This window comes from Pseudorca crassidens, chromosome X (genome assembly GCF_039906515.1).
Source record: "Pseudorca crassidens isolate mPseCra1 chromosome X, mPseCra1.hap1, whole genome shotgun sequence".
NCBI lineage: Eukaryota > Metazoa > Chordata > Mammalia > Artiodactyla > Delphinidae > Pseudorca > Pseudorca crassidens.
The window spans coordinates 3,035,443-3,059,580 of record NC_090317.1 but is presented as its reverse complement, the minus strand read 5'-3'; the positions used below and the strand labels follow the sequence as shown (position 1 = coordinate 3,059,580).

Below are 24,138 nucleotides of genomic sequence, written 5' to 3'. Positions count from 1 at the left end.
GTAGCTTTCGAAGAGAAAGAAGCGGCGCGAGCAGAGTCCAGGGGCAACCAAGCCGCTGAGGGTGGCGGCCTGTGACAGGGAGCAGGGGCAGACGTAGAGGGAGGAGCGGCCATAACTGCCAGCTTCTTCACCCCCCCCCAGGGCACCCTACAACGTCAGGCGCAGCTCAGCGTCAGGGGCTGCTGAAGACGAGGAGGTGCCCTTCTCTTCTGATGAGCAGAAACGGAGGTAACGGTGCCTGCTGGGCGTCCCGTGGGCCGGGCGGGGCTCAAGTCTCTGAAGCCTGGTGCACCACATGCGGAGCATCGGTGCTGGTCTGTTGGCTGGAGGGTCGCTGCCAGCACAGGTGGCACTCCTGGAACCCCAGAACTACCCACTCAGTGCTGGGCCAGCCCAGGGGACCCTCTTATGAACCTTCTAAGAGGGCAGAACCTAGGTAATGAGGAATTTCTATAGTTTGTTAAAAAGGTTCCTAAGCAAATTGGACCAAAATAGGCAGTGCGTGGTGCCCTGGTAGAAGTCTCCTGTATGTGCCTGGGGGCAGGGCCAGGCTCCAGAGGTGCCCACGCCCCTTGTCCCAAAGTGAGGGTTGGATGCTTGGGCAGCAGCTCGGCTCCGAGCTCAGCCTGCCCTCACTCCCAACATCTGCTGGCCCCTCCGTGACTTAGGAAACACACCAAAGCCCCCCACGCTGAAGGCCCAGCAGACAGGCAGTCCTAAGGGCAGAGTCAACAGTAGCAGGGGTCCCCAGGCCTCGGAGGTACCGGGGAAGAGCCGAGAGCTCCAGAGCCAGGCTGCCGAGCATCGACGGCCCACTCTGCCGCCCTCTAGGTGTGGGGTCTCGGGCAGCTCCCTAAAGCTCCCCCTGCCTCCCGAGTAGCTGCCTGGCTAGGCTGGCAGAGCAAGCCCCTCCTCATGCCATCAGATGCCCCCTCCCTGTGCCACCCCAGGTCAGAGGCTGCCAGCAGTGTGGTGAGGAAGACAGCTCCCCGGGAGCATTCCTACGTCCTGTCGGCGGCCAAGAAGAGTGCCAGGTGAGCTGTGGCTCAGCTACCAACCCGCTCCCTGCTCCGGGCCACTTCCCTTCCCTTCAGGGCTCTGGTCTTCCTCTGGCTGGTGACGGGCGGGTTGAGAGGGCCCTCCTAACCAGACCTTCTGGGACTCTCAGATCTACTTTCTGGAAACCTGAGAGGTCTGGCTGCCGCCATCAGGGTAGGCAAGGTGCTGGGAGTGATGTCACCTGGCTGTGGGTTCTGCCCAACTTGTCACCTCTCTGCCTTCTTCCAGCAGCCTCGCCCAGGAGACACAGGCCCCGTTCATCGCAAAGAGGTAAGTGTCGGCAAAGGGAAGGTCTTCCATTGGCGGGGGTGGAGTGTGGGGAGAGCAGGCGCAGGGTGGGATGCGGTCACTGTCCCTGAGTAGAGGGAGCTGTGAGGGGCTGGTGGCTTCTGTTTGGAAGCCAAGGAAGCACGTGGGTGGCAGCCAACGCTGCGCAGGCAGGAGCTTGGCTGAGAGAACCCGGCCCCCGACCCAAGATGGAGCTTTAGGTGTTTCCAAGGCCTCTGGGGTTCTGCAGCAAAAGTAGCTACTGGGCTACAGAAAAGTCGTCCCTTTGCCCTGTTGCCCACCCTACCAGGGGTGGGCCGGACAGTGCCTTGGTGGGACGGATCATTGGGCTGGAGTCCAGAGGCTTGTCATTGGGGGCGCCTGCCTGACCAGGCCCTCGGAAGTGACCATGACACTGGAGATGGACCCTAAAGGGTGAACAGGGTTCAATGGGCCATGATCGGGATATCAAGACACTCCAGCTGAATGAGGGAGGGATGGTACCATCCGTTGACAGGACATCTTCTGGGAAAGGGGAGTATTTGGGGAGGAGAGGGAAGAAACTTCTGGCCAGTTGAAATTTAGGGGTATTCTACTGGGTAGAGAGCGAAGATATCCATGACGAGCTGAGGACTGAAAAACAAGGAGGACTCGGCATACCAGGTGTTCCAGGCAGAGAGTGGTGGCAGCATGACGGGAGTGACAGATAATGCTGTCCTCCTCCTGGCTGCATGAGGTTCCTGGGACTGTGATATCAGAGTACCACAAACCGGCACTTTGCGGGAACTGGCACAAGGTCCAGGAACAGATTGTCTCCCAGTTCTGGAGGCTACAAGTCCAAGATCAATGTGTGGGCAGGCTTGGTTCCTTCTGGGAGCTGTGAGGGAGAAGCCATCTCAGGCCTCTCTCTCGGCATCTGCTGTTGCCGGCAGTCCTTGACTTGTAGACACATCACTCCTATCTCTGCCCCCATCATCACATGACCTTCTTTTCTCTGTGTGTCTGTGTCCAAATTTCCCTCTTATAAGGACAACAGTCATGGATTTAGGGCTCACCCTACCCCAGTGTGACCTCATTGTAACTTGATGACAAATTGATTGCAAAGACTCTATTTCCAAATAAGATCACATTCCCAGGTTCCAGAAAGACATGAATTCTGGTGGGATGCTATTCAACCCAGTGTTCTGCCCTTATCCCAAGCTGGAGTTGCTAAGCCATAAACACCACTGAAAGAAAGCATGTCCTTCAGGGTCTGCAAGCTCCGGGGCAGCTTCGCAGGCCAAGAGTGCCCTGAGGATAGCGGCGCATCTGTTTCTCTTCTTGCCCAAAGGATTGAGGTGGTGGATGAGGACGGGCCTTCCAAGAAAAGCCAGGACCCACCTGCTCTGGCGCGATCCCCTCCCGGCTCGAGCAGGTAATCAATTGCTCATCTCTGCCCAGGGCTGGTGACTGCCAGGTCATCTCCCTACAGGACCTCAGGGTCAGTGTCCCTGTATGCCCAGTGACAGGATGGGGCCCAGAAACCAGTAAGGGCCTCTCTGGCTGGATGTCCTGGGGTTGAAAGGCGCAAAACAGCCTGGTCTCCTGGGAGACAGTGCTTCGGTCTTGTCTGTTTCGTGCTTATCTGTGTCAACTTAACCCTTCCACCACTGAGTCCAGTGGCATCCCGAGGAAAAGTACCAGCTGTGGGATGTGAGGGGGTCTGTGGCCAGGGCACTAGCCCTGCTATTCTCAGGTGGGTGCCAAGAACTGGCTCTGGCCTCTGAGGCCATCAGGTGGGAGGGTCTGGCAGCGGGGTGACAGGGCAGGGACAGGCTGAGCGTGGGTAATCTCACTCCACGTGGGGCTCTGATTTGCCCTGATTTCTGAGCCCCAGAGTCTCCGGGCAGATAATGGCTCTCTCTTGTCTGCAGGCCAAAGGCAATCAATACCTCCTTGTACTTTGAGCTGAATCATGCTAAGTCCTGCCGACAGTGCCACTGCCTCTGGGGCTGTTACAGGTCTTGGAATTGCCACTGCATGTCCCACACGCCCCTCCCCGACTCAAGCCCCACAACCATTTGTATGTGACCTCGGTCCTCGGGGCCGCCTCTTCTGTGCCGGGAGGGAGACAGGACACCCTAAGGACGTTTGAACAAGTAGGAAAATTTGAGAGCTCTTTGCGAGGTAGCATTGATGGGACATGGTGATTGATGGAACATGGGGGCTTAGTTTGCCAGAGCTTTTGTAACAAAGTACCACAAACTGGGTGACTCAAATAACCCAGTTATTGTCTCCCAGTTATGGAGGCTGCAAGTCCAAGGTCAAGGTGTTGTCAGGGTTTCTCCTTAAGACCTCTCTCCTTGGCGTGTAGACGCCTGTCTTCTCCCTGCGTCTCTTATAAGGTCTTCCTCTGTGTGTCTGTGTTCTGACCTCCTCTTCTTATGAGGATATTAGTCGTATTAGATTAGGGGCCACCCTACTCAAGTATGACGTCATCTTTATTATATCTGCAACGACCTTATTCCAAATAAGCTCACGTTCTGAGGCACTGGGGATTAGGACTTAAATATACAAATTTTGGAGGGGACACAATTCAGCAAAAACAATGCACATCTCTGAATTCTCCTTAATTTCTCTTTTGAATAAAAGAAAGCGATTAATGTTGGTTTCAGATGCCTTCTGAAAGAACATAGGAGGAGGAAGTAGGTTGTGCTATATTCTCATTTGAGAGGCATTTTAACATTTATTCCAGAATATTCCTTTGGATGTTCACTACCCGTCACCTGCTGTCATAGCAAGATGGCTGTCTGTCATGCTCAGGCTGCCATAACGAAGTCCCCCAAACTGGTGGCTCAGACGATGGAAATGTATTGTCTCACAGTTCTGGAGGGTGGTTTATGGCAAAGTAGGAAAGGAGAGTTTCACAGCCTGGTCCCCAGGCCCCTCCGCAAGCGTGTCCCTGCCCCATCCCCCTTGGCTTGGGTCTGAAGGTCAGCTTCTCAGCCACCTAGGAGGGGCTCCCCTGTCTAGGCACCAAACCCTTCAGGGACTTCAGAGGGGAGCAGAAGGAGTGCCGCGCAAGGATGCCCTGTCTTCCTCCGGACCCCTGACCTGCCTGGGTGCCTCAAAGGCTTCTCAGCACCAAGTGTACAAATCTGAGCTCCTGTCTCCACCATCAGCCCCCTCCCCTCCCCCCTCCACCACTCACCTGTGGCAATGGCCCTCCCTCCAGGCACCATGGGGCTGGTTTCTTGGGTTCAGCTCATTTCCCCACCTTCCAAACTGAGCTCACTCAGATACCTTCTGTCAGCGAAACTGGCCTGTGTGAGAGCCCCAGGCCTGGCTGCTGCCCCATCACAGCGCCGCTCAGGCTTTCTTGGCTCTCTGCCCCACCTGATCAAGGTGGGGCCTGGAGGCTGGGCCCCAACATGCTGCCTGGCAGAGGGGCTGGGGAGCAGTGAGTAAGAGCACAGCTTCTGGCACAAGGCAAAACCCTGGCATTGCCCTGTACTGGCTGTGTGACCTTGAGTAAGTCACTTTACCTCTCTGTGCCCCAGTGTCCTCATGTGTGAAATAGGGAGCAGTGATACGTACCTCCAGAGGCCGTCCCAAATCCCATATGAGATAGTACACATAAAGCCCTTTGCACATTGCCTGGGTGCTGGTGTGGTTGGGCGCTTCCTGATTTGCTGGGCCCTTCAACAAATGGAGAGACCAACATCGGCACCTGCTGGTCTCAGAGGGAAATGCCGCTGTGGGTGCCTGAGAAGGAGCTACTGCCTCTGTATGAATTTGCTGGGGCTTCCGTGACAAGGTACCAGAAACCGGGTGGATTAAGCAACAGAAAGTTGTCCTTCCACAGCTCTAGAGGCCAGAAGTTAAATGAAGGAAGGTGTCAGCAGGGCTGTGTGCTCCTCCGAAGGCTCTGGGGTAGAATCTGTTCCAGGCCTTTCTCTCAGCTTCTGGTAGTGCAGTCAACCCTTGGCGCCTCTTAGCTTGTAGGTGCATCCCTCCACCCTCTGCTTCTATCATCACGTGGCTGTCTTCCCTCTGTGTGTCTGTGTTCAAATGTCCCCTTTCTGTAAGGACGCCAGTCATATTGGATTAGGATGCATCCTACTGCAGTACAACCTTATCTTAACTAATTACCTCCGCAGAGACCCTATTTCCAAATAGGGTCACGTTCACGCAGATACCTGGGTTAGGACTTCAGCATACCTTTTAGCGGGGACACAATGCAACCTGTAACAGGCCATCACCACGGCCCGGTCCTGCTGGGCGTCAGGAGCTGCAGTGGGGGCCCAAAAACACTGGAACTGGAGGGCTGTGTGCAGTCACCCTCGGACCAGCCTCTGAGGGCTGAGACTGTCTGATCCTCCCTGGTCTCAAGCTCACCGGCACCTTCTCTCTGACCTTCATCCCCTGAGTCTCCCACATGCCCCTTCCACCGGCTCTCACTCCAAATTCGGTCTGTAGGTTTCCTGGGTATTTTGTTCATCACCCGTTCCCGTCAGCCCCTGAACTCACAGATAGCCACTTTGGATGCTGCAGTGCAGCCACGGGCAGGGCGCACCTCTGCAACTGATCAGCAGCACGGTCTGAAGGGGGCTGGGGTCGAGGATGGGAGACTGGTGAGGGGGTCCTCCAATGCCTTTCCTCTGGGACCTGGAGGTCAGTGGCCCGAGCTCAGCCCAAAGAGGAGACGAGAGAGAAAAAACAAGGGGGAGGGGCGAAGGCAATGGGTCTGGGTGTCCCACTGCACTAGCCAGGAGGCTCCTCAGAGAGGACACCCTTGGATCCCCAGCACAGATGGAGAAGCGGAGGCCTTTCTTACCACCGACTCTCTGACGCTCTCCTTTGGTCACAGCGCAAGAGGTGAGGAGACTGTCCGCCTGCAGATCACAACACCCGGGGCGGGACTCCGCCTGGTGGCCCCAGACCTCGAAGAAATGAGGTACAGGGGCCCTGCTGCTGCCTGGGCTCCTTACACACGATTCTAGAGTTGGGGGCAGCAGGGTCAGGGTGCAAGCGATGAGGCCTGGGGGCTGGTTGGTGAGAGACATGAGCCACCTGGGTTCTCTGCCCCCATCCCATTTCAGTCCACAAGTCCTGGGGAGCGAGCACTTGGTCCATGGGAGACCAGACCCGGCCCTGGGGACCCGCTGAAGTTGCTGACTGTCTGCCTGTTGGGGGGGGCAGATGCAGACACAAGTGAGATGCTGAGCGTGTGCCAGGAGCCCCTGGAAGTGATGGTTCACCCTCTGGGCCCTGTGGATGGGAGCAGCCAGCCGTGCTGGGTGGGGATCTGGGCTTTGCAGAGCCCCATGAAGCCACTGAAGCAGCTGTGGCGGGGGGAGGCACCAGGAACAGGGCAGGGTCACTAGGTCAGCCTTGACAGTTCAAGGGACAGGGGAGGGGGTCGGGGGGGCACAACCAGCAGGGAGCACGGCAGGCCCAGCCGCTGCCCCAAGGTAGGGGGCAGACAGTCAGGTAACATGCAGGCAGGGTTCGGGGGGCTGGGAGCTGGGCCCCAGGGAAGCTTGGGTGGGGGCAAAGGGAGATGCGAGCAGGGAGGGGCCGCTTGTTCCCGGAGGGGCTCTGACTCCTGATCATTTAGCTACTCACCCAGCTCACAGCAGTGAAGCCGACAGACTGGGACCCCACCTTGTGAAGCCAGCGTCTGGGGAAGGAGGCCAGAGCATAAGCCCAGGCTAATCCTTGGGGCGGTGGGAGCTCCGATCTCTGGGGCCGTTGACTGTCTTCACTGGCCCCTCCCTCTCTACACCCTCGCCGCAGTCGGACACTGAGTCCTGTCCATTCTATTTTAGAGATATTTCTGTCCCTAGTGCCTTTCCCCTGGGGCCAGGCCTCCTTCATCACTCGCTCCATCCCAGAATCTCCTTCATATTTCTACCTGGGTGCCATTTCTAAAGGGCAGCAGTAGTCCTATGCCAGTCCCTGGGGAAAAACCCTGCAATGCCCCCTCCCCTTTAGGCTCCGCAGCCTGAACTCTCTACCTTGCCCGGCGGGGCTCATCCACCCGCTCCCCAGGTTCCCCTCGTACACCCTTCCTCCCTGGGCCCTCCCCACCAGCCTCCCCCAGCGCCATTCGTCTGCGCAGGCTGTAGGATGCCCTTTCCCATCTGCACTTTTCAGTCTCAGCTCAGATGTCTCCCCTTGTAGCACCTCCTTTTTTTTTTTTTTTTTTTTTTTTTTTTTTTTTAGGTTTCATTCATAGTGAAGGCTCTGATCTGTACACCTGTGTTGACAGTGTGCCCAGGAACTTTATGCATTGCCCATGCTGTGTGAACAGAGGCTCATCCCTGCTGCTATATTTATTTATTTTTTTTATTTTTTTATTTTTTTTTTGTTTTTTTTTTTTAAACATCTTTATTGGAGCATAATTGCTTTACAATGGTATGTTAGTTTCAGCTTCACAACAAAATGAATCAGTTATATATATACATATGTTCCCATATCTCTTCCCGCTTGCGTCACCCTCCCTCCCACCCTCCCTATCCCACCCCTCCAGGCGGTCACACAGCACCGAGCTGATCTCCCTGTGCTATGCGGCTGCTTCCCACTAGCTATCTACCTTACGTTTGGTAGTGTATACATGTCCATGCCTCTTTATTGCTTTGTCACCGTTTACCCTTCCCCCTCCCCATAGCCTCAAGTCCATTCTCTAGTAAGTCTGTGTCTTTATTCCTGTTTCACCCCTAGGTTTTTCATGACATTTTTTTTTTCTTAAATTCCATATATATGTGTTAGCATACGGTATTTGTCTCTCTCTTTCTGACTTACTTCACTCTGTATGACAGACTCTAGGTCTATCCACCTCATTACAAATAGCTCAATTTCGTTTCTTTTCATGGCTGAGTAGTATTCCATTGTATATATGTGCCACATCTTCTTTATCCATTCATCCGATGATGGGCACTTAGGTTGTTTCCATCTCCAGGCTATTGTAAATAGAGCTGCAATGAACATTTTGGTACATGACTCTTTTTGAAGTATGGTTTTCTCAGGGTATATGCCCAGTAGTGGGATTGCTGGGTCATATGGTAGTTCTATTTGTAGCTTTTTAAGGAACCTCCATACTGTTCTCCACAGTGGCTGTATCAATTTACATTCCCATCAACAGTGTAAGAGGGTTCCCTTTTCTCCACACCCTCTCCAGCATTTATTGTTTCTAGATTTTTTGATGATGGCCATTCTGACTGGTGTGAGATGATATCTCATTGTAGTTTTGATTTGCATTTCTCTAATGATTAGTGATGTTGAGCATTCTTTCATGTGTTTGTTGGCACTCTGTATATCTTCTTTGGAGAAATGTCTATTTAGGTCTTCTGCCCATTTTTGGATTGGGTTGTTTGTTCTTTTGTTATTAAGCTGCATGAGCTGCTTATAAATTTTGGAGATTAATCCTTTGTCAGTTGCTTCATTTGCAAATATTTTCTCCCATTCTGAGGGTTGTCTTTTGGTCTTCTTTATGGTTTCCTTTGCTGCGCAAAAGCTTTTAAGTTTCATTAGGTCCCATTTGTTTACTTTTGTTTTTATTTCCATTTCTCTAGGAGGTGGGTCAAAAAGGATCTTGCTGTGATTTATGTCATAGAGTGTTCTGCCTATGTTTTCCTCTAAGAGTTTGATAGTTTCTGGCCTTACATTTAGGTCTTTAATCCATTTTGAGCTTATTTTTGTGTATGGTGTTAGGGAGTGATCTAATCTCATACTTTTACATGTAGCTGTCCAGTTTTCCCAGCACCACTTATTGAATAGGCTGTCCTTTCTCCACTGTACATTTCTGCCTCCTTTGTCAAAGATAAGGTGACCATATGTGCGTGGGTTTATCTCTGGGCTTTCTATCCTGTTCCATTGATCTATATTTCTGTTTTTGTGCCAGTACCATACTGTCTTGATTACTGTAGCTTTGTAGTATAGTCTGAAGTCAGGAAGCCTGATTCCTCCAGCTCCATTTTTCGTTCTCAAAATTGCTTTGGCTATTCGGGGTCTTTTATGTTTCCATACAAATTGTGAGATTTTTTGTTCTAGTTCTGTGAAAAATGCCAGTGGTAGTTTCATAGGGATTGCATTGAATCTGTAGATTGCTTTGGGTAGTAGAGTCATTTTCACAATGTTGATTCTTCCAATCCAAGAACATGGTATATCTCTCCATCTATTTGTATCATTTTTAATTTCTTTCATCAGTGTCTTATACTTTTCTGCATACAGGTCTTTTGTCTCCTTAGGTAGGTTTATTCCTAGGTATTTTATTCTTTTTGTTGCAATGGTAAATGGGAGTGTTTTCTTGATTTCACTTTCAGATTTTTCATCCTTAGTGTATAGGAATGCCAGAGATTTCTGTGCATTAATTTTGTATCCTGCTACTTTACCAAATTCACTGATTAGCTCTAGTAGTTTTCTGGTAGCATCTTTAGGATTCTGTATGTATAGTATCATGTCATCTGCAAACAGTGACAGCTTTACTTCTTCTTTTCCGATTTGGATTCCTTTTATTTCCTTTTCTTCTCTGATTGCTGTGGCTAAAACTTCCAAAACTATGTTGAATAAGAGTGGTGAGAGTGGGCAACCTTGTCTTGTTCCTGATCTTAGTGGAAATGCTTTCAGTTTTTCACCATTGAGGACGATGTTGGCTGTGGGTTTGTCATATATGGCCTTTATTATGTTGAGGAAAGTTCCCTCTATGCCTACTTTCTGCAGGGTTTTTATCATAAATGGGTGTTGAATTTTGTCAAAAGCTTTCTCTGCATCTATTGAGATGATCATATGGTTTTTCTCCTTCAATTTGTTAATATGGTGTATCACGTTGATTGATTTGCGTATATTGAAGAATCCTTGCATTCCTGGAATAAACCCCACTTGATCATGGTGTATGATCCGTTTAATGTGCTGTTGGATTCTGTTTGCTAGTATTTTGTTGAGGATCTTTGCATCTATGTTCATCAGTGATATTGGCCTGTAGTTTTCTTTCTTTGTGACATCCTTGTCTGGTTTTGGTATCAGGGTGATGGTGGCCTCGTAGAATGAGTTGGGGAGTGTTCCTCCCTCTGCTATATTCTGGAAGAGTCTGAGAAGGATAGGTGATAGCTCTTCTCTAAATGTTTGATAGAATTCGCCTGTGAAGCCATCTGGTCCTGGGCTTTTGCTTGTTGGAAGATTTTTAATCACAGTTTCAATTTCAGTGCTTGTGATTGGTCTGTTCATATTTTCTATTTCTTCCTGATTCAGTCTTGGCAGGTTGTGTAGCACCTCCTTTGCTTGTGTTTCTTTCTGAAGCAGCGCCTGTGAGGGGCTTTCCGCGCTGAGCTCACACAGCGCTGTGTTCATCCCTCCACCAGAGAGTGTTCCACACGGAGTCACCGTTGTCCACTCACAGATGGCTCTGCCCCAAGGACTCCAAGCTCCTGGAGAGCTCAAGGCCTGGCTGGCCCAGAACAGGACTGCAGGAGCATTTATTGCTGGAATGATTGAGAATCACCCAGTGTGACAACGTCTTTAATAAGGCAACACTGGAAGCTGCTTCACTGGTTTCCCTAAGGTGACCAGTCCCTGAGAGACAGGGGCAAAGTGACCCTGAGAGATGCAGCAGGAAGCCAGGCTGTCTCTCAGGAAGGTCTGTGCTGTGCGCCCCATAAGGCCTCCACAACCCATAAGGCCTCTGGCATTTTGTCTGGGAGTGACAAAGCTATAACAGCCCTTGGAGATCCTCTGAGCACCCCTCCCCCACTTTCCAACAGGAAAGTCATGTTGGAGAAAAGGAAGAAAGAGGGAAAGCTAGAATTCACTAAGCCCTGCCCTGTCCCAAACAGCCTAACACGTGTCCCCATGCAGGATGTAGATGCAATCACTATGCCCATTTTACAGATGAGGAAACTGAGACCATGAATGCTTAAGTAACTTCCTCAAAGCCACACGGCCAAGAGTAGGCAGATCCATGACTCCCACCCCACTGCCTGACTCCCTCCCTGCGCTTTTTGCTCCATAAGTCACTACAGTAGTGGGAACTAAGGGGAGGGGGCAGGAAGGGGTGCTATAAATACTTAGTGCTTTCAAATGACTATATGATGAGTTTATTTGTAGGCATCCAAATGCAAATTACCAGGAGGTTTTTGAGGGTTTCTGGTGGAGCTTTGGCAGAGAGATCAGGGCTCAGGAGATTTCCATGTTCTGTGCAGAGGGATGAGAGCAGAAATAATGGGGTTCAACGTCGATATTTACATGGGGTACAAAGTCAAGGGACTCGAGGAGAGAGGAGCCGGCAAACTGAGCACAGATAGTATCGTGGAGGTGGCAGCTGCCTGGTCATTCCCCTGAGGGCAGCTGGTGAGGGTGGTCAGTTCTGGCCATGTTGAGGGTGAGGTGCCTGAGGGCCAGTCCCGGAAGCAGTGAGGGTACGGGTCGGAGCACAGAGGAGAGGTGGGAACAGGCAGACGTCATTGGCTGAAGAATGACAGTTGACGCCATGGGAGCAGAGGAGGTGACCAAGGTAGGTGGCAGAGCATGCAGATGGAGAGGGGTGCCAGGAACACCATTTAAGCCAGTGACACAGAGTCATGATGGACGGATGGGGGACAGAAGGCGGGAGTGGCCCACTGGGTCAGTGGTCCTGAATGGTGAGAATGATGGGAGTGTCTCTGTTGGGTTTGACACCATGAGGCTCCCTGATGACCTCAGAGAGAATAGAGGGAGGTTGAATCAGGAGTTAGGATCAGTCTTACACCATAGAAGATTATAGTCTGGAACTCTGAAGTCAGACTGCTTGGGTTCAAATCTCAGCTTTTCCCCTTGTTACTTGTGGAACTCGGGGCAAGTCACTCCAGGCTCTCTGTGCCTCAGTTTGCTCATCTGGAAAGTGGGCATGGATAAGAACAGTGACCATGTTGTGGGGTTGATGCGGAGAGCTAATGCATTCAGAGTCATGAGAATGGGGTCTGACCCTCAGTCAACAGCAGCTGTTGGTAGATTTTGATAATTAGCCAATCCTGCAATGTCAGGCTTTGCGCTCTTTGGAGAAAGCTGGCATTTGGGGATGAGGTAACTGCCCCCACCTAAGTATGGTTGGCTGATGGGTAGTTAACTTATGTTTCTTTCCACCATAGGTCTTCCCCAGGCTCCAAGGACAACGAAGCCTCCAACCCCAGAGAGCCCAAGAGAGACTTGACTGGTGAAAGGGCCTTCAAGGGCCTTGGTGCAGACTCTGAAAGGTAACTCAGTGCAGGGACACGGAGCCCATGTGGCCCCCCCATCCAAGGTCAGTGGATGGAGCTGGGACCAGGACTGTCCCATTCTTCACTGTGTCCCCAGTGTCGGGGGCAGTGCAGGTCCTCAATGAATATCTGCTGAAAGAATGAATGAAGGAATGCATGAGGCCTGGAGAAGGGCAGGCCCCTGCCAAGATTCCTCAGGGAGCCAGCTGCAGAGGAGGACAAAACTCTAGGCCAGCAAGGCCGCCAAGCTGGAGGTTTCAGGAAGTCAGTGACCAAAGGATTCGTGGACCCCAGCAGAGCATCTAACAGGGCCTTCCAGGGTGGCCTGTAGGCGAAGGGAGACGCGGAGGGGGTGCAGGGATAGGAGGCAGAATGATAGCAGGGGATGCTGAGTCCAGAGGGGCTGCTTGTGCGCCAGCCACCCCACAGCCATCCCACTGACCTGTCCTTCAAGCCAGACCAGGGGAGCCTGGGGATGGTGACCAGTCGCTCACAGTTGGGCACTTCCTGAACAGGAAGTAATGGATAAGAGCCTACAGCCTTGTCTGCTGGCCACTGTCTTCTTAGTGCGCAGCCCTGGGCCCCGTGGAGCCCCAGCACTGGAATGGGGGAAGGGGACCCAGGATTGTTCGGGGAGCCTGTCTCAGCCCTGGGCTCTGTTTCTTGGCTCCACTTTTGCTCCCAGCCCATCAAGTTAGGAAAAAAGGCAGAAATATTGCTGATATCAGCTTGGCTTCAGTTGGAGCGGTGCAGGGTGGCCGCTGAAGGTGCCCACTCTCAGGACATATGAGTTACATCCAATGGAAACCCAATCAGCCAGCAAATGTTTCTCTTCCCATAACAGATCAAGTGATGGCAATGTGGGATCCGGAGCCACGGGCTCCACACCTGAAGGCTTGGCTGGAGCAGACATCAGCTCTGGGAGAGGAGGGTGAGCTACCTGAGGGAGGCCCGTGGCCCCAAGTTGTTGATTCTCTCCTGTTCCTGGTCAAGTCGCCACAGCTGCTTGGGCTGCTGGGGGCGGGGCACTGGTCATTTCCCATAGTCCCGTCTACTGCTTCTCCCATCTCCGGCACTCCCGCCGCCAGCACATCCTTTGTCCCCAGACTTTCCACTTCTGAGATTTACCTCTGCTTCAATCTCGCTCCTTCTCCTACCCTCTTCCACTGGCTCTCAAGCTCCTCCCAGGTAGGCACGAGGGCGGGCCTGGGCGGGCAGGATGCACACGTGGGGAAGGAGGGAATGATGGATGAATCGCTGCCTTCCTGCTTCTTGGCTGAGCTGTGAGGGCAAGCTGGAAGGCGGTCCGTCATCCCTTCCAGAAGCCCCAGAGCCTCCTCCACCTTCCTCCTCTGGCCAGCTCTGCTCTCAAGTTCAGTGAGCGGAAAAGCAGTGGCCCCAGTGAGACAAAGTAGGAGGCAAGCGTGTCTAGCTGGGCTCTGACTTCTTGGACCTGGGTAGAGTCAGGGGCCATTTTCTCAGGTGATATGCGGAGTGGCAAGGTCCCACTTGTCCCCAAGTGGTTCCAAACCAAGCATGACTTATCCCTGGGGACAAAGGTTAGGTGTACAGATGTTGGCACAGATAGTTCAGCTGCAAGCTGTGCTAGAGCCCTTATGGTTCAGAACAGATGGCCAGGGAGGAATGGTGAAGCCGGTGTCTACAGAGAGCCACCAAGGCACGCTGCCAGCCGGCACGCCTGCCCTACAGCAGTCTGGCCGAGGAGAGAATCTCCGCTTTCCCAACTGGCCCTCTCAGCTGCCCCTACTCGCCCAAGCCCACCAGGAGCCCCTTGCCCTGACTAACTTTACTAGTTTGCAACTGATGCCTGGACCCCCAAGGCCCTACTTCCAAATCGGTAGCACAAGCCAACACGGGAAGAGGATGACAGGCCCCAGCGTCTGCCCACTGAGCCTCAGCCAGTGCCAGGAAACGCCACGGGGCCGGGGCCTCGGTTCTCTGAGCTCCCGCTAGTGGGGAGGACTGTGGAAGAGCCCAACACCCGCGGCCTGCATCACGGTGCCGGCCAGCACGGTCCTGCAGGTTGACTCCATTCTCCGGTCCAACATGACTGGGCCAGAACATCCTTCTTGCCTCTACCCCCTCGCAAAAATGAAGTCTTTGCTTTCTGCATTGTTTCCTTAAAATGAAGCCAAAGCTCATATTAACTTGCAAAATTATCTTAATATCTTCTAGACTTTTATGACTTTTAACAGTCTTTTACATTGTCTCTTCTGTAGACAATGATTTTCAAGAGACTTGCTTTTATGGTCTTTGCAAAAAAAAGGTTGTTTGTCATGAAAAAAAATACCCACTCTCCTTTTCCATTCATTTTTATGAGTTTCCTTAATAATTGAACTCAGTGATTATGGTTGTAAGTGCAACTGGTGTAAGTGGGTGTGGAAACAAACACGAGGAACTCTTAGTACGCATGCTATTCAAGTGGAGGGTGCAGGCTCGCACAGGTAACTGCTCGGCATGCTGCGAGTCACAGAGAGACATGGAGCTCAGCCGATACCTGGGAAGGCTGCATAACACAGCACCCACCGAATCTGTGTCAAGTTGACGGGCACAGACGGACTGCAAAGGGTTGCTGCTTCTACAAATGGCCACAGGGCCCAGTGATAATCTTCTCAGAAAATGTGTGAGGCAGACACAGTTGTCACCCCATTTCACTGATGATCCAACTGAGGCCCAGAGAGGTCACTTGATGTGCCCAAGGTCACATAGCCAGAAGCTTAATAAAGCTGTGATTTGAATCAGAGGAATGTGCCCCCCCAGGGAGTGTGCACTTCACCACGAGGCCACGCTGTCCTGGTGTCAGTCAGCTGTAGGATGTGAGTGAGTACCGTACTCCAAGCAACCACTTGAGGAACTCCTTAGTGCCCAGCATGTGTTGGGAACAGAAGCCACCCTCTCGGGGGGTGTAGACATAAGGACGCAAAGTCCTGAACCAAGACCGGGCTTGGCCTCCTTCCACAGGCTGTGCTCACCTGCTGTCTTTACCCCTCTGCTGGATGATCAGGAGGTGCCCAGTGCCAACTCGCAGCCTCATAAGCCTGGACCAGCAGCCACCAGGTAAGGGTGGGGCAACTGCTCAATGACCAATCCCATTGCCAGACAGCCTTAGGCTTCATCCTCACGTCCAGCACCCCAGGGTCCCCCTTGAACCTCTCAGCTCCATGGCATCTTCACATCAGGTGATCACTGCAGGACAGAGAAGGCTGGGAGGCGAACCCACCCACCAGGGGCAGTGGAGGAGTGGGTACAGGTGATAAGTCAGGGGACCCAGACAACTCAGCACCTACCCAGAGGGACCCAAGCTGAGGAGGCAGAGAAGAGGGCATTGAGAAGTGTAGCTTGGGAAGAGACCCTGCTAGGAGAAGTCGGTGGGAAGAATCCCACGGACAGCCAGCCGGCAGCAGAGGGCCCAGCCCCAGGGAGCATGTGGAGGTGGCTGGGGAGGTGCAAAGGTGCAATGGGAGGAGGTTGTGCATTCCCGGGCTGCAGGCTTCTGCCCTATTTCCTCTACCAATCCACCAGTGGGAAGTGGCCATTTTGCTGTGGGTGTGTGCAACATTTAGTAAGGAACGATCGTTCTAGATTCCCACGGAGCCCCGGGAGGTGTAGGTCATGCAAGGACACTGGAACCGCAAACTAGGAGGACACTTCCCCAGGAATTCCAAGCTGGTCACGGCCAGATGTAGGTCCTCCTTTCCTGTGAGAATGCAGCTGGGAAGGGGAAGACCTGGGCTCCAAGTCTCCTTTGGTCTGAGGCTTCAGAAGGTCTGTGTGCTTCCTCCTTCAGCTCTGGTGCCACTTCTCCCTCTGCTGTCCTGGCTGGCAGGAAGAGCAACAGCCTGGCACACCTGGAGGACATGGAGACGGACCCAAAGGGGTAAGGCATCAGCTAACAGTGCTGAGCTCGTGCGGTGGAGAGGGGCGGCTCAAGTGTACATTAGCCTTTGGCTGGGAAGGTGAGGCCAGTGAGGCCCAAGGAACGTGGCGAGGGCTGAAGCCCCAGCTGGAAACCTCTGGCCTCTGCCAGGAAGTCCTCCATAGTCAGGAAGTCCACCACTCTGTCAGTCAGCAACTACTTGGAAGGCACCTGCTCTGTGCTGGAGACGAGTACACAGACAAATCGGACAGGGCTAATGGGCGCAAAACCTGGTCCAGACTGGAACAGGGGAAGGGGGCCCCAGGACAGCCTCATGGGAGAGGTGACTTTTGAGCTGAATCTTGAAAGGTGAATAGGAGTTCTCCAAGCAAAGGGTACGGGATGTACAAAGGACTCCAAATAACCTGGTGTTTACTGGGCACTGTAAGTAGCTAAGCGTGGAACATGAGGTTTCTCAAGGTAGGCGGGGGCTATGCCAAAGCATAAAGTAGCCTACCCGGTGAGGGGGACCATAGATGGAACCGTGCCCTGGTAAAAGCCATGAGAGGGAGATTGGATCTTCTTTCAAGTTTTAAGCCAGAGAGGAACACAGTCTGAGTTAGGTGTTTAAGAAGTGAGTGAATGTTTGCAATTTCACACCACATTACAGCTACGTTTTTACATTTGTCACCCCTACATAAACCGTGATGCTGGGGGTGGGGTGGGTAATGGATCTCTAAGGTATGAGGCCCTATTATGTGACTTTTTTGTTTCAAATTGCCCTGACAATTAACAGAGTGAAAACAAAAACTGACACCTATAGTGCACTCTGCCAGGTGCTTTACTCTTGCCAGCAACCCTGTGAAATTGATAAGATGGGGAAACTGAGGCATAGAAATGTTAACTGACTTGTCAAGGGATTCCAAATGGCAGAGCTGAGTCGCAACTGAAGAGGTTCTAAGAAAAACCCCAGGAAAAACTTTGAAAAGCTAGTTTATGAACTCTGTTCTTTGGAGCCTATTCTCAAGACCCAGAACCAGTAACTGTCAGATGGTTAATGTGTACAGCATGCCATCTGCACAATCGCGTGTAACATTCCCCAAACCTGGGGAAGGATCTGGCTTCTTATTACGCAGTTTGACAGTGGAGGAAACGGTGGGCTCCTATGAAGAGCAAAGCTAGGAATAGAGCTCAGATCTGGCTAACTGTAGAGCCCAGGCTTAGAACTAATTTTCTCTGATTAAAAGTTCACAAAATCAAAACAAACTTTCTTGATCAGTGTTTCACAACTCTGGCTGCACTTGATAATCACCTGAGAAGTGGTTTTTTTTTTTTAAGTATCCTGTGACCCACACGGAGAGATTTAGATTCAATTGTTCTAGGGTAGTGGTTCTGAAACAGGGGCATCTCCCCCACCTCCAACCCCCCAGGAGTCACTTGGCAATGTCTGAAGACACTGTTGATTGCCACAACTGGGAAGAGGGTACTACTGGCAAATAGTGGGTGGAAACCAGGGATGCTGCCCAGCGTCCTACAGTGCAGAGGACAGCTCCCACCACAGTTATCGAGTCCAAAATGTCAATAATGGTGAGGCTGACAAACTCTGTCCTAGAGCTGTCACGATGTCATGGGAGGCCAGGAGATTCTGAAATGGGAAGAAAAAAAGGTGGACAGAGTCCCCACCTGCTCTGCATGGAACTGCGCAGGCGGCACAGAACGTGTGCGCTTGCGCACGAGCGCCTGCACGAACTTGTCCGCCTGAGCACGCGCGCCGGCACGCACGTGTGCGCCTGCGCACGCGCGCCAGCACGCAATGTGAGCGCCTGCGCACGAGCGCCGGCACGCACCGCACGCGCGCCAGCACGCAATGTGATTGTCCACGCGCGCCGGCACACACTGTACGCCTGTGCACGCGCACCGGCACAGAAGTGTGCGCCTGCGCACGCGCGACGTCACAGAACGTGTGCGTCTGTGCGTGCGTCCCCGACTCGCGCATGCCTGCACGCTTTTGGGTCTAGACCAGCGTGAGATCGTCCTGTGTGCGCCTGCGCGTGCGTGCTCCGGGAGGGTGCGCGTTTGCGTTCAGCGAGTGTGCGCCTGCGCTCGCCGCCATTTCCTGCAGCCGCGAGCTTGGTCCGGTGTGCGTCGGGAAACGGGACCGTCAACACAGCGAAATGGCTACCATGGGCGTGAGCGGCCTCGGCGGCGCTTCTCCCGCCGTCGTGCCCGCGCTTGCCGCTAGATGGCGCGCGAGGATCACAATTGGGCCGGGCCGCCCGTCTCGGGCACCCTGGGCTCTCCCTGCCCTTCCCCCAATGGCCTGGAGGACGTGGGTGGTTCCACCGGCCCTGGGGCTGAAGCAGTCCCCCCCCCCCGACCACGTGTGCACCCTCGCCGCAGTGCCGGCAGAGGCGGGAGAGAGGAAGGGAGCTGGGTGCCCGCAAGGAGCCAAGGGGGCTGTTTGGCGGGGTGCCCTGGTGTCGGTGGTCTCTGGGCGCTGGCCTTCAGAGCTGGCCGGGGCCAGGAGCTGTGGACACGCGGGGAGGGCGGCTCGACCCTCCAACCACGAGGGACCTCGGGCGGAGATGCTGCTCTGGGCGCTGGGGCTCCGTGGGGAAGGGGCTTGTTCCTAAGAGGTGGGGGAAGGAGGGGAATGGGGTGGGCAGGGACCTCCTGCAGAGCAGTGGAGCTGTCCCAAAGTTGAGGAAGTCTACCCTAGTCTAACTTGGTTTGCTTCATCACGGTACAGGTACAGGAAGAGGTGGTATAGTATAGTGAGCACGGACTCCTGTGCCTGGGCTCAAACCTAAGCTCTGTCAGTTACTTGCTATGTGGTTTTGGGTGTCGTGCTCATCTATGTGCTTCAGTTTCCTTACTTGTAGAATAGTGGCCGTAATGGATCCTACCACGCAGGGTTGTTGTGAGGGTTAAATGCGTTTGCATGTAGGACATTTCCTGGCACAAAGTACTATATAAATGCTGGATTCTCCTTTTATAAGAAGTTACAACCAAATAAAGCAGTCCCAGAGGACTGTCTCTTTCCGCCAGAACTATTTAAGGACACTCAGAAAGCTGGCCTCTGGTCCCCTTTACCAGCCGTATTGGCCTGACTTCATTTAATAAGATAGATTAGCTCACCTTCTTCCCACTAAATTTGTGTTATTAGACTTTACATCTAAAGCATCTGCTGTTTTCCTCTGTGTTGCAAGTCTGGGATTTTCAGGTTTCTATTCTCTCTGCATCAGGAACAGGTGAACTTTAACCACATTTGTTTACCGCGGACAACTGTCAACCATTGGAGGAGTGTGATGGAGGTAGCACAGGAGTCGAAGGGGCTGTGTTCTTCCACGTAGAGAGTGTGATTGTGTCCAGAATTGTCAGTGGCTGTGTTAGGTTTCTGGATCTTTGGTCTGGTCACAGCCACAAGTATTACCTTCCCTATCTCTAATTGACTTCCAGGCAATTCATTAGGGGCCTGGAAGACCTCTGGGTTGCTACACTGCTCAGCAAGACTTCCTGTGACTGTTCTACTAAGATTTCCTTGTTATGGGTTAGGTGGGTTATACCGCCTAGAATTGTAGTGAGTCTGCTCTGAGGCCTGGGGTGAAGGAGCCTTATTCATCCACTTGTCCATGTGTCGCAGTGGACATCCAAATTGCTCTTTGCTGAGAATCTTGGCTTTACTCACAGACTTGGTGAGGATAACTTCTGTTATCGTAATTCTGTAGGGGATATGGGTTGATACAGGACTCCGATTAAGTCCATGGTAAAGCTAGCTCAGGGCTTCCAGAATTGGGAAGCAAACTCTTAAGGCCTTCTTGGTTTGCCTTTAGCTCCAGCCTGTATGTCCCAGGCAGGGTGGGGTGGGTGTGTCCGGGCACTCTGGGGTAAGGGGCTGGCACTATCTGAGGAGAGCGTACCCTCCGAAAGGTGTGAGCTCCACTCCCCTTGTTATTCCAGCTTGAAGGCAGCGAGCCTGCCTGCCTACTAGGGGATTCACTTCCATGAATAGAGCCCCAGGGCTGGAGGTGGCTGGTGGTGTGATCTTGTCCTAAGATGCTGTTAGGAGGGTTGAGTTCGGGCTGGGCCAGGATCGAGGTGATGGTGAACTAGATCCTCATCATGTTCTCGATAATCTCACTGAGTCTTGGCCCCGGCCAGTGGGCATATGACATCTTGGGTGTTTGAGGCCACCAGGCAGCAGCGCCGTCCCACGGGACGTGGAGAAGGCGGCAGCACTGAGAACAAGGCCCTCCAAAGCACCTCAGGGTGGGGATGGTGATGGCAGGGATGTGCAGGGGTAGCTGTGATGTGAGGCCAGGAAGGAAGAGCTCCCAAAGAGCCTGATGCCAAGGACAGCAGGGAAGGCGCTCCCCGCTTGCTGGACTGAGGGGGTGACAAATGCATCTGGGCTCAGGCTTCATGTCATACACGTGGGGACAGCCGTTGTTGGTGGGAGGGGAGCAGCGGCGCTGGGGTCCCCCTGAGGAAGACACGAGCTCTCCCCGAGGTGGGGCCATGCCGGGCTCCTGTCTGCCCCACCTCCTGGGAGAGGAGCCTGCTATGGCCACGGGAGGGGATATCGGTGTGTAGTCGGTAACCAAGGGCTTATTCTCCCTCAGTACCTCGGCTGATTTTGAGGAGGAGAATGTGGTCACCCAGGTGGGAGACGCCTGGCAGGGGAGGCCTGGAGCCCAGCAAGATGACCGGGGAGACCCAGCTGCACCCACCCATAAGCCGGCAGATCCCAGCAGCCCCGAGCAGCAGAGCAGCCCCAGGAATCCTGACCAGCACCTGGAAGTGGACAACCAGGCCAGCAGGTAAGGGCCACTCTGTGCTGGACTCCTAGCTGCCTGAACCTGACTTTTGTCAGGGCCCATAGGCCAGAGCAAACCCTAACACGCTAGGCATGCCAGCTACCTTCTGCAGGTGTGATGGGCTAGGAGCCCATGGGAGGCTGACAGCACCAAATCTGTTACACCAAACCTGCCAGAGAGAAGGCGCCCAGAGAACCCTGCTATCTGGTAGCCACAAGGAGCGTGAAGACCTGGCTTGGCAGAAGGATACGGGGTGCTTTGCCGTTCGTGGGGCTGGAGGATTTCTAAGCTGTGCCTTGTATGGTACCATTTCAGTGTTCTCTTAGCTCTACGGAGATCTTTGCCCAAAGTGGTCATGAGTTTGGGAATAACCCAGAGACGATATACAAGTACTTCGTATGAACCAGTTGTAGGTAGCGGCCATACACACACTGAACACGATGGCCAGGCCCCCAAGCACGCCCTCAGGAAGCAGACAAATACCACAGCAGTAACACCACGGAAGGAACCATTAGTATTTGCTGCGAGCTGAGAACGTGCAGGCCTCCTTCTCATGCCTTATGTGTCTTCACTCATTTAGTTCTCACACCAACCCTATGAGAGAGGTGCTGTTATTATATCTGTTCTATGGTTGGGAGGCTGAGGCGGAGGGACGTTGAATAGCTGGCCAGTAGTCACCCAGCCAGGCAGTGGCCTAACAGGGATTAGAACCCCGGCAGTCAGCCTAGAGCCTGTATTGCTAATCACTGTGCTATATCCGCTGCCTCTCCATTTTTTTTTCTTTTTATTTTATTTTTTTGCGGTACGCGGGCCTCTCACTGTTGTGGCCTCTCCCGTTGCGGAGCACAGGCTCCGGACGTGCAGGCTCAGCGGCCATGGCTCACGGGCCCAGCCGCTCCGCGGCATGTGGGATCCTCCCGGACCGGGGCACGAACCCGCGCCCCCTGCATCGGCAGGCGGCCTGTCAACCACTGCGCCACCAGGGAAGCCCATCCGCTGCCCCTCCAGTTTTGATAAGCCGGCTTCTCCTTGTGCTTCAGGCCTCCTTGCCCCCTCAGCTCTTCTGTCCCCTCGACTATCATGCTGTGTATGCGTCAGAGGATTCCAGACACTTGCTATAGCTGTTCAGTCAGAAGTGGATGCTGTTTCCTTCCCCTTGTACTCAGTCGTCTTCTGACTGTCTGGTCCTGTACTTTATCCCCCGTCTGTCTCTCCACGTTCCCATTGGGCCTCCCCTCCCAGCCCGTCCACCTCCTTCAGTCTGCATGGTGCATTCCTGTGTCCTAGAGTGACATAGGACTAGGCACAGGGTGACTGGGCACATTGAGGCAGGGTACCTCACCCAGCCTGGGGTGACAGGGCAGGCACTCTGGGAATGGCTTCCCCGAGGAGAAAGTAGTGTCACGTGCAAAGGTCCGCGCGACGTGGTCTGGGAAGATGAGGCTGGGAAGCTGGGCAGGTGCTGTCATGATTGTTCTCTACCCTCCCTCAGCCTTGTGCTCTCCAGAAACTTCACTGGAGGTTGGGGGCAGGGAGCTCATTCCAGGAAGGGGCTGCCCCACCCACTGAGGAGGTGAGCGGGGCTGTGTCTGTCAAGCCCTTGCTAGCCCCATAGCTCTGCTGTAACCAAGTGAGTCATGGGCCAAGGCCCTTGGCTGCAGGGATAGTTCTGGGCACACACTGGAAGGCTGGGGTTTTGCCACCAACTTACAATGTAACCTGGGTCACATAGCCTGGGTTTTCTCATCTATAAAATGAGTACTTCCACCCATTGATCTCAGGAGCCTCAAGGAACAAACAGCTGAGTGATTTTCAAGGGTTGTTTAAAAAGCGTCAGTGTTCTTTTAAACTCTTTGAAGTGGCAGTCTCGGCATTAGCCCCTGATAACCCTGCTGGACCCTGGAAGGCACCAGCTCTCAGTGTCGACACCCTTGCTGCTCCCTCCACTTCTTTCAGGGCGAGGAACCCCTCAAGCTGTATGGTCACTGTTACTGTCACTGCCACCTCTGAGCAGCCTCAGGTTTACGTGCCAGGCTCCCCAAGTGAATTGGAGTCTAACTCAACCAGGTAAGAAGGGACAATCTGGGAGATGTTCTGTGGGCTATTTCCTCCCTGGAGCTAAAGGACTCGGCTTTTGTCCCACGTTACTTCCCTGATATTAGCTCTAGTACCTACTCCGATTCTCAGCAGCCCATTGGTCGAGGGGCCACAGAGCGTAGCCCAAGTTCCCCTAATATAAACTCCTGTGTGTGGGCCTGAACAGTCTCCCAATGAGAAGCTGAGGTAGCACTTCCTAGGGCTCTGCCATCCTTTGGACCTTGCTAATGTTTCTTGGGGAACATGCTTGTGAAGTCCAAAGAAATCCCTTTGAGGTCAGGGCCTATGTCTGTCTCTCTCACGTTATCTGTTGTGAGAAGAGGCGCATAACCTCTGCCTCACCTGAGCTTCTGTCCTCACCTGCCATCTTAGAGTGCAGGAAGGGAGCCATTACAAGGAGGCTGAGTGAACTGTGTGTGTGTGTGTGTGTGTGTGTGTGTGTGTGTGTGTGTGTAGGAGAGATCAGAGGAGCGCCTACTGCCATCAAGCCAGCAGGCTGGAGTGCAGAGCATGAAAATGGGGCCAAATTTGGTGTCATGGTGAGGCCATCGAGAGGTAGACCTTGTTCCCAAAGTTGCCAAGGGCTTGTCCAGGGTGAGGCAACTTCCTGAGCTCACCCTGGAGCTCCAAGAGTGGGAAGGGAGAGGTTGGACTGCTGCTGGAGATTTGACAGTGTAAGATGAGGCTTAGAGGTGATCTCGGTCCCAGGCAGAAGGGAAACAAAATGAGGTCAGAGAGGAGAATGGAAAGTCCACTGGACTGAGGTCTCAGGAGGGTAGCGTCCCACCACTGGCTGCGGGGAGCGTCTTTC

The 24,138-nt window shown here is 53.3% G+C and overlaps 1 protein-coding gene across 10 annotated transcripts in view; it reads left to right on the top strand.

The window, feature by feature from the left end:
* Positions 1–24,138, top strand: part of ZNF185 (zinc finger protein 185 with LIM domain) — a 72,200-nt gene that overhangs the window by 16,875 nt on the left and 31,187 nt on the right. For 4 of the 10 annotated variants that reach the window (XR_010940068.1, XM_067723951.1, XM_067723950.1 and 1 more), the window contains exons 8-18: positions 142–228; positions 951–1,034; positions 1,288–1,329; positions 2,657–2,740; positions 6,176–6,262; positions 12,429–12,533; positions 13,378–13,467; positions 15,519–15,614; positions 16,345–16,434; positions 21,036–21,233; positions 23,187–23,297. Coding sequence is in view for 9 of the 10 variants with exons in the window: in XM_067723951.1 (XP_067580052.1) it covers positions 142–228; positions 951–1,034; positions 1,288–1,329; positions 2,657–2,740; positions 6,176–6,262; positions 12,429–12,533; positions 13,378–13,467; positions 15,519–15,614; positions 16,345–16,434; positions 21,036–21,233; positions 23,187–23,297 (1,074 nt within the window). In the remaining variant the exon portion in view is untranslated. The remainder of the gene's footprint in view (positions 1–141; positions 229–950; positions 1,035–1,287; positions 1,330–2,656; positions 2,741–6,175; positions 6,263–12,428; positions 12,534–13,377; positions 13,468–15,518; positions 15,615–16,344; positions 16,435–21,035; positions 21,234–23,186; positions 23,298–24,138) is intronic. The other 6 variants (XM_067723955.1, XM_067723952.1, XM_067723954.1 and 3 more) reach the window with 6 other exon arrangements.